This window comes from Netta rufina (genome assembly GCF_964035555.1).
Source record: "Netta rufina genome assembly, chromosome: Z".
Lineage (NCBI taxonomy): Eukaryota > Metazoa > Chordata > Aves > Anseriformes > Anatidae > Netta > Netta rufina.
This window is the reverse complement of record NC_140126.1, coordinates 39,141,445-39,151,619: the sequence shown is the minus strand read 5'-3', so window position 1 is coordinate 39,151,619 and position 10,175 is coordinate 39,141,445. Positions and strand designations below refer to the sequence as shown.

The 10,175-nt window shown below is 39.6% G+C and overlaps 1 protein-coding gene across 1 annotated transcript; it reads right to left on the bottom strand.

Moving 5' to 3' along the window:
* Positions 1 to 7,013: 7,013 nt before the first annotated feature.
* On the bottom strand, positions 7,014 to 9,761 carry RMI1 (RecQ mediated genome instability 1; the record flags this gene model as incomplete). Its single annotated transcript, XM_084305805.1, is given in 6 exon segments — positions 7,014 to 8,618; positions 8,621 to 8,720; positions 8,722 to 8,985; positions 8,987 to 9,492; positions 9,495 to 9,665; positions 9,668 to 9,761. Coding segments are annotated over 6 exon segments (1,851 nt in total). The 3' UTR covers positions 7,014 to 7,902.
* Between the last annotated feature and the right edge of the window lie 414 nt (positions 9,762 to 10,175).

Sequence of the window (10,175 nt, the reverse complement as noted above, 5' to 3'; positions counted from 1 at the left end):
TTTCATATCACACAATTTCACCTATTTTCAGCTGAAAAAAAAAATAAAGAAGGCTTCCTTCTACAAAGAAGTGGCAGCAAAAGCAGTAATAACAATTAATTCATACCTACAAGGCAGAGGTTTTGTAAGAGCTCAATTCCGTTAATACATATTGTACTGTTGAAGCATATCTGTCTGTTGTGCAAGAATAAACTATTAATAAAAAAATACAAATAAAAATATACAACAATAAATAAATACATAGCCATACTTCATTTTGTGCATTTGCTACTGTCTGTGCAGACTGATTAACTGTAATTACATATAGGTAAATAATACTCACCTGTGAATATTCACAATTATTTAACTTCTTAATTTTTACAGATGTTCCCAGAGCCTAATATATTGGTTAATAACTTTGTAAAGACCACTATGGAGATATAATTAGATCAAACAAATTCCCAGTTCTGCTTTTTGAAGGGGAGAGTTAGAATGATTACTGAACAAAGAGTTTTAAATGGAATTGGGAAAGTAATAGTCATCTCGTGTATCACAAGACTCTTCTCCCTCATCATTAGTCTTCTACTGGACCAATACTAGAGACAATACTGGAGATAGGAGAAAGTTACACTATTGTCTTATTTTACATTAAATAAGATTTTAGCCAGTGCTCTAAAAAAAATGCATTAGAAAATAATGTTATAAATAAAAGATAATGTAGTTATTAAATGCATCACGTAACATCAAACTCATTTCCCTTCATGAACAGCAACAAATATAGCTAAAACATCTGCTTTTCTCCTTAATTGGCTGTGCCTGCATTATCAAATATGATCGCATCCCAGTATTTCACAGTTCATGCCTGTCATATTTGTATCTGACTACGTGCTTTCCTAGTGACTGGTGAAATAAAAAGTAAAACCTCCTTCAGTGTTTCTTTGTAGTTTGACATATATTTTTGAGAACTCTAACATTTATTTCATATAGGTCCTTGCCATTCATATGTTTGGCAGCATAGTCGTGGCATCTCAAGGGTTATTTTCATCATTTTTTTTCTCAATATGCAAATAAGAGGACCTTGGCAAAAACATGTGTTTTCATAAAATGAATCTACTAAATGTATTTTTGAATGCTTTAAATTGCAAGTCCTTATTTACATTTGCTTTTTAATGACATTTTCTAGTTTGGAGAAACTGCATGAGGGCAACAACACTAATAGCTGTTACTGGGGGTAAATTACCTAAGCTTGTGTTTAGATAGCCAGCACAACTGAGGTTTCCAAGTATGTTTTTCTGTTCAATAAATGCCAGACTTGTGGTTTAATAGCAATAATGCTTGCCTGTATTTTATATATAGTACACATTTGTTAAATGATGATTGCATTGTAATTGTAAATATTAAACAAAATTGCCTGACATGCAGAAAAGTCAGTTGTGAACATTTAGCTTGTAATTACAGTTATTTCCTCAGTGCTGTTAGCGTAGAACATTTCCTTATAATGGCCATATATCATACTCTTTCTCATCACAGATTCTTTGTACTCGTGCATATTTTCACCTCAAAGTTTTAAGATTTTTTTTTAATCCAGAAGAATGTTTTATGAAGTCTATGATTCTGACAGTAGTTCAAGATCAGACTGTTATCTGCAGCAGTTAATGCTACCATTGCCTCATACTTGTCCTGTAATTATAAACATTATTAAAGAAAGCCCTTGACCCGTTATGCAGAAATAATAATCTGCTTCTTTTTTTCCCTGTTGTGAAGGCTGTTCTCATCCAAGGACAGAATTCTGAAGAAAGACACAAACAAAGAATTTGCATAACATGTCAGGGTGGTCCATGCCAGCTAGGTTAACTGCACAGGCTCCCCACTCAGCCTGTACAAGGAGTTAGGTGCCTCTGTAAAGGCCAGATAGCTCAGCAGGAAGATAGTTATTTAGGGACCATTAGGGACTGAATGTCTCCAAGCTCCCACCACCATCTAGAAGTGAGGTGCTTAATGGGGCTGAAAATTAAATGCTAGTTGAGGCAGATTTTTTTTTTCTTTGGCACAATGTTCTTACAAGAACTTCCCCAGGTAGTCAGGTATTATCCCTTGCCCTAAGAAAGACCTCAGGTCCATCACTCCTCCCATGAACATCTCTTTCAGATGCTCAAACAGCCAGGCTGTATTTTTGATGCAAATGGTATTTGTCTACATCTTGCCCCTTTTCATATTTCCAGAACTTTGTTGCAATCATTGAGTTTTGTCCTTGAAAATAGTGTAAAAGTTAGGTTGTTTTTTTATTCCTATACCATAAAACAATAGGCTGTATGTTGCCATTGGTTTTTAATATTGTCCAGCCAAACAACTTACTTTCTTCCATCACTCATGCTGCAATACTGCAAAAAATATTAATCTGTTTTAAACCTAACATTAACTATGAGTTGTATTATGATATAAAAACCTTCCCCTAAGTAACTTACACCAGCCATACAGATACCGAGGGAGGCAGGTGATCCATGAGGGGGTGACAGGAGGCGCTCGGCAGGGCCTGCCACTGGTAAACAAGACAGACCTAAGGATGGCAGAACTGAGGGCCATCCTGGCTGAGCAGTCCTGAGACCGTGTGGTTTAACATGTTTCGAGAAGTGGGCACGGCAGCACAATCACAACTCTGAGCTTTGGGAGCTTGGACGGCAGCTCATTTGGGGATCTACTTGGGTCCTGTGGGTGACTGCCCAGGAAGGCAGGAAAGCCCAGGGCTGTTTTTCAAGGACAACCTCTCTGAAGCAGCCCCTGGAAAGCGCAGAACACCAAGCCAGCTGCAATGCGCAGGCCCTGTGGGCTCCAGACAAACTCCACCAGCTCACCAACCTAGAGGAGCCAGCTCCCACTTGGTACCAGGTACTATGCCACCTGTGTGGTTTTGCTTTTATATAACAGTATCATCTCCAGTAGCACTTTAAGTGATACTTTACCAGCTTTAAGCACCTTTCTTACTGAGATCAGATGTACCAGCTCCACCTGGTACAAAACGGGGTACTTAACCCTACAGACGTACACCTCCACGGGACCCATCAGCGTGCTGCTGAGGGTGCTGAAGTGAGTAGGCTGATGTTGTTGCAAAGCCACTCTCTTTAGTATTGGAAAGGTTGTGGCAATCATGGGATGTTCCTGATGACTGGATAAAGGCTTCACACCCATCCTCAAGGAGGAGGATCCAGGCAGGGACAGGGCAGAGTGATCTCTGTCCCAGAGAACGCTAGAGCAAACCCGCCCTGAAGCCATATCCAGGCAGATGAAGGAGAAAGTGAGTGGGGACAGCCTACATAGGTCTACTGTTAGCAAGTCATGCCTGCCTAACTAGATTCCCTTTAAGAAAGAGAATACTGATCGTACAGATAATGGACAAGCAGGAGAGACGCAACCACAGACTGCAAGGTAAAGGGAAAAGACAAGGAAAGCAAGTGGTCAGTATCTGAGAGAATCAGTACCACAACAGGCTCAGCACAGGCTGAGAGAAACCTCCCTAAGCTCAATAAGAGTAAACGCAAAGTATTTCATCTTAACAGAGATACTCCCATGCAACAGTATGGGCTGGGGGCCAACATTGCCAAGTCCTGCCTGCCCTGGTGGGCACACTGAACATGAGTCAGAGCCGTGCCTGCAGTGAAGATGGTTAACCATACAACAGGCTCCATTAGAGATCAGGAAACAGGTCCACAAAAAGCCATCCCTTCTTCTGTTTCAGTGCTTGTGAGGCTGCAAGGAGCGCTGCATCCTTTTTGAGTTCCCTAGCACAAGAAAGTCACTGACACAATGGAGCGCGTCCAGCAGTCAGGCTGCCAAGGTGATCAGGGGGCTGGAGCACATACCAGTCCCTAGAGAGGACGAGAAGTGGGTTTGCTTTTTTTTTTTTGTGGGTTTTTTTGAAAAAAAAAAAAAAAAAGCAGGACAGATACTAACAGGAACATGCTACAGTTTTACCCTGTTAGAAAATCCATATAGAAAAAAAAAAAAAATCCTTAAGGAAAAAGGATTAAGCAGGAATATCCAGAATTTTGTGTGTAAAATACACACAATTTTGCTCCGTGTCCCTTTATACAAGAAGTTTATTTGCAGGAAACTTCTGCCTCTTCTATTGAACTTTAAAAAGTTCCAGTGTCAGGCTGCCCTTAACCTCCCATTTGCTGTCATTTCTGCTGGCATTCTGTTCCTTTTAGGACTATAATACAGAGAATTGGATCTGAAATCAGAAGTACTATTTATATTTATAAGTCCTTTTCACCCTTTTCTCACAGGTAAATAAATTTAAGTTTTCCTACCACCAGATAACTCAAATACTGTACTGTACTTCACTCTTCTCTCCCTAAAAAGACTTAGAAGTTATTACATTTTTATTCTGAACAGAAATGCTTGACATTATCAGAGCAAGATATTAAGAAATAAGGTTTTATATCAAGTACCAAATGTTATATTTACTGTTCTAATTGCGTTCTGCATTCAGCTTTCATGAAAACTTCTCCTGCTGATATGACCTGGAATTCCATTCTTTCAGTGCAAAGTCATAGTAATGCTCTTACAGAGGACCAGTACCCCATATCCTTTTGGAAAACCTTTAACTTTTCTAGTTGGTACTTGAAGTTGGTACATTATCACAACCAGCTGTTGCTTCTTTCCTTAGGACGCTGCCTGCATTCAACAAGAAGGACATTGCTGGGCTATAATGACATTCATCACTGTGGACAAACTGGTATCCAATAGGATTAGGCTGGTGCCCGAGCTGTTCTTGAAACCTGGATTATTTGGAAACCAGCCACATTCTTTGGTCTAGCCATTGCCTTATTCTACAGTTTGAGAGCGAATACCTTTAAAGAAAGTAGGACACAGTTAAGATTCTGAGAACTGTTTTCTTTCTACTATCCTGCCTTAGTGACAGCGAGTTTAAAACGAGATATTCTGATGCAGATATCTGGCACTGCCACAACCAATTTACTGTTTTCAGTTTCTCTAATAACTACAAGGAAGAAACAGCAAACTGTCATCGTTTATATCCAGCAAACTGTCATCATTTATATCGATAACATTCAAGACATTGAGTGACAACGTTGTAGGTTTCATATGAATTATCTGGAATTAATGAAAAATTGCACTTTATTTTTCCCATGAATATGAATATATTCCTGAAGAACACAGCATCTGAAACTCTGTAGTGTCAAATACACTGCAGATGTAGAAACCTATTTGGCAGCTGAAAAAAATGTTAGCAAGAAAAAGTGAATTTGTAAAATAGCAAGAAAAGAGGAGAGGAACTACTTTCCGATAGAAGACTTCATGTAACTCGCATTAATACAGACAATTGCCTTCATTGGCTTGCACAGGAATTCTGTCACATTTCCAAGTGACATACCTCTCCTCCTGATCACTACCACAGTCTGCTGAGGTTGCAGACTGTTTCCTGAATTTGGCCTGTAAGAACTCTTTTTATCTGAAAGACTGAAACATGCACTACTGCTTGGCATGTAGAGGCAATATACGCACACCATATGTACTCACAGCATAAAAGCATTACGACTAGTGGTAAAGAACGTGGTTCTGAGAACCAATACAGAGGATTAAGCATGAACCAATAACTGGTACACAACTATTTATGTCACTCTCCACCTTACAAGTATGCATTCCTTAAGTTGTTTTCTTTCTTTCCTTGTCTTGTCTGAAAACAAAACAAAACAAAAAAAGTAATGCTTCTCATTAATTTTGAAAACTTAAACACAGATCTGGAGTCATCACATGCCAAAAAATTGTCCTGAAATGTCTGCAGAGCAGTCAAGCACTGAACAGCTAGCAGTACTTATGTACTGCTATGTACTATGTTGCTGCTTACACTTGAGAACATGCACAGAAGCCTTCCGGAAAGAACATTCTGAAAAAGAAGACTAGTCCATTGGGGGAGGGGAAGGAAAAGTCAGAAAAGTAACACAGTGCCTGTAAGGCAGGGGGAGGGAGGGAGGGAAGAGGATGGAAAGCAGGTTAACTTCTTTTAGTAGGGATGACTAAATGTTAACATAAATACAGAAAAAGAGGTGCATGTGACTTCAGGTGATCAGCTGAGACAAAGATAATTCTAAATACGATTCTGTTTAAGTGCTTTGAATGTCTTTGTTCTTGCTTTGCACAAGTAGAATAAAGTCCACGGACTATTTGTTTAGTTCAAACTTTAAGGACTCCTCTCCTTTTTCATGGCAAAATCAACACATAAAACGAAATGAAGCAGATAAAGAAATAAGGGCAAATAAAGAAATGTAAAAGGTTTCCATTAAACTGCACTAGAAGATTACAGTCAGCTGTTTTACCTTTCAAAGGGATAACACGAGATGAAGGTTGGTCGGTTCCCTGTTAAGAAGCAAACATTTCTGAAACAATAATCAAAGCTCCAACAACATAGGTTCCACACAGCCAAACGTTTTTGCTGTTATGATTCTAAGTGACACACAATTCCCAGCAGACTCAGGAAATAAAACCAGGCGACTCTCAGCATTGTGGTTTGCCCAGGTTCTCTTCAGAGGGGAGCGGGAAAGGGGAGGAGAGGAAGGAAAGGAACACAGGAATTCATAAATTTCTAAGCTGTCGGAAACAAAACCCGAGAAGGCTCATGCTTTACAAAGCTTTCCCTTCCTCCACCCCCCTCCATTTTTACTGTACTTAGCAAATTATCACTACTTTTCCTTAGGTCACACGGAGTCTCAAAGGGAGTTGTCTCTCCACTGAGGACGAAGCTCCTGACTACTGCTTTTACATTATTTGCAAATACACTCAATCAACACTGCACAGACTTCTGCTGTTGTCGGTCCCCAAATCCTGACAAAATTTAGAATTCTACTAATTTCAAAGAAAACCTTCAAATTGAAGAGCAAGGAAAAGGATGGGAAGAAGGGAGTAACAACAACAAAAAAAAAATCTGGGACTCTATACACTGAACATGACACATTTTTCCTTTGAAAATGACTCAACAGCTTCCACCAAAGTTTAAATGAAAACTTTAATATGTTTACTTTTGTACATTCTAAAAGCTAAAATAATAATAAAAAAAAAAAGACCAATATTAAGTACACAACAGATTTGTAGCACAAATATTTTAAATACTCTGTGGAGAGATTCGATTAGCAATAACTTTAAGAGCTAACGAATAAGACTCAAAAATAATGTCATTAACATCAACAGGCCAAAAATCTATCATAATAAAATTTCTCCATTTATTAACAGAAAGCAATGATTGTAACAAAAGATTTAAAGATCTTTGCTGAAGTTTTTAGCTTTTTTTTGCCCTCCCCCCCCCCCTTTTTTTTTTTTAAAGTACACAGCTTTTTTATCCCATTTATGTTTGCCTTTTTTTTTTTCTTTTTTCTTTTTTTTTTTTTTAAATACGTAAGTACTTGTAAGAAATACTTTTTACTTTTCTACACTTCAGGTTTCTGCACACTCTGTATCAAGTTGGCATAATCAGAAGTACTCACATCTGATTAATAATTCTGTGTTTAAATTTACTCAACTGTTTTCCTCCTAGAGCTACCTTTAAAAAATCAGGTAAGTAACCTGTTTTCAAAAATTGCAAGAAAGAGCTGGTTTGTTATTTATTATTCACTTCCTGACAGTCTGCTCCTCCAGATCACCAGTTAAGGACGCGTAAGATTTTGCTGAATGAAAAGGATGCATGAACATTTTAAATCAAGCTGGAACTATTTGAAAATTAATTTCAATACCACCACCATAAGAAATAAGCTGCTAAATTCCTCCCCTTCAAGTTGTCTCCTCCTCCAAGAGTGGAAATAGTTTTTCTACTATTTTTCTTGAGAAAAGGCATACCACTTAGGCTTGAAATTTAACTTTCAACAGTCCCTTGGGGAAAATACTTAGATCTAATGTGTGCAAACTTGCAGACCATTATTTATTTAAGCGTTTTTTCAATTGTTCTAGATGCCTTGTATCAACATCCTGTAGAATTAAAACAGTGGCTTTAGACTGAAATGGATTAAACTCTATAGTCATCAAACAACAGAGATCTATCAGTTGTTTCTGACATTTCTCTAAACCATCCTTAATTTTCCCATGTAAAGCTGGATGTTTTCTCAACGTATTCATTTCAAGCACTGAAAATCCTATCAAACTTGTTAGAATATCATCAGCAAAATTTACTTCAAGATAAGCTGAACCATCAGAAATTTTTGCCTTTATACCCCAGGACCCATTACTGCTCTTGAGGTTTCCAGTGAGAGTTACAATAAAACACTTAACTTTCACAACTGTGACAGCTTCCAGTTTCTTTGCAAGGAGAAGGGAAAGGTATGTGAAAGGTGGAGAATCTAAATCAAGGTCACGAGCCTCTACTGCTCTGCAAGGAACAGTCTGCATATCACGCTTTGGCTGATCTGCTTCTGGATCAGTTTTTGAGAAAGGTACAGGATCACTGTCTAACTGCCTGCTGTCAGAAGCGTGATGGGATTTACATCTGCTCTCATCGAAGTCTTTATTATTCTGCCTTTCTTCACAAGGATTTTCCAAAGAAAAAAATGCAGAGCTGCAGGCCTGATGTGCAGTGTTATGCTGTGGAAAGCCTTTTGTACTATTGCCATCTCCAGCAGATACTGTTCTTCCAAAGTCTTTTGCTTGCTGGTATCTTCTATAGGCTTATCTCTTTCAGGCCCTTCATCTCTTCCATAAGTGCCATTTAAAGATGAATTGCAGGAGTTTCTATATGTCTGTGGAATCCCTCTCAGTTGTTAAATCGATGCTTCTGTTTGTGACCACTGATGGCACTTCTTCCAGCTCTCTTTGGATCTCTTCTTCCAGAAGAATGTCATCTTCCAAAGGAAAATCATTTAACTCCACAGGAGTTTGTTCACGTGAATGAGAACTTACTGACACCTGTTGCAACGTATTTTCGTTGCGTGCAGGGAGTGAACCTGAGGCTGTATTAAAATTGTTGCTTCTGCTCCAGTATCCACTTTCTAAAGACGATTCGTTGTTTTAAAATAACTCCATTATTTTCATCAAGACCAGCCAAGAGCTCTTCATCTGAAGGGCCTAAAGTTTGTTCTACTTCATCCATAGGACTGAGAACAATTTGTTCATGACCAGGTTGTCCAACAGAATTGGGGTTCTCAGCTTCTCCAATTAGTCTAGCAAGGACTCTTTCCCGGGAATACTCCTCCAGAAGAGCATCCACTTCACCCCCCAGCAGTTTCACATTTTCTGGTTTAAGCAAAAGGACTCCGAGACGATACGCAATACAACCATGTAAAGTGATTTTTGTTCCTGGAGGAAGATCACTATGGAGGACTGGCACTGGTTGATACTCCATGCCCTGAATTTGATGTATCCCATCAGTCAGCTGCAGCATCAGCATTCGAGTAGGCTTTGCTTCCCAGGGCTTCGGGAATGCCTGAGTACTGGCTGTTACTTCTTCGTTCACAGTACTTTTCCCTCTTACCTTCTGCAACTGGGAATACGCTGGCTGGCTAACATCAACCAGTGATCGATCTGTATGGAGTAAAAGCCGGACAGCTCTCCCTTGGGAGCATCCGAGATGCAATCAGGCAAAATCGGATATTCTAAATCTCTTAGATCTGTAAGGAGCCATTGCTCAAACACCTGCTTGTTAATCTGCGCTTGACTTAAGTTACTACCACTGTTTTCTTCCTGGATCAGTTAATGCACGCTTCCAACCACGTCAAAGGAACCTTCACGTGCCACGCAGATGAAAGCCAAGTTTCCACTCTCGCTGCAATGTTAAACGTAGACATTTTCTTTTAAGCCAGAAGAGCGAAATCCCTTGGGGAAAAAAAAAAAAAAAAAAAAAAAAAAGACATATTTATTCTCTTTAAGTAGCTGAGTTTATGATAATTTATGACTATTATTATGCATTTATGACAGGGCTCTCACTGGTACAATACAGCAATTTGCCCTCGATTCGCAGTTCAAATACTGTAAGAGCGTTAACGCAGAAGCGACTTAAAATTTACATTTTAACCGTTATGACCCGAGCAGCTCCCCACAGAACCGCCCTCCCCTCACTCACCGCGGCCCCGGCCCCGCCGCCGGTTGCTGACGGGCGGGGGGAGGGGGGAGCGCGGCCCCGAAATGCCCGCGCACGCCGCCAGCCAATGGCGGCCTCGCGCGGCGTCAAGTCTCGCGAGAACACCACTACCCAACCCCCC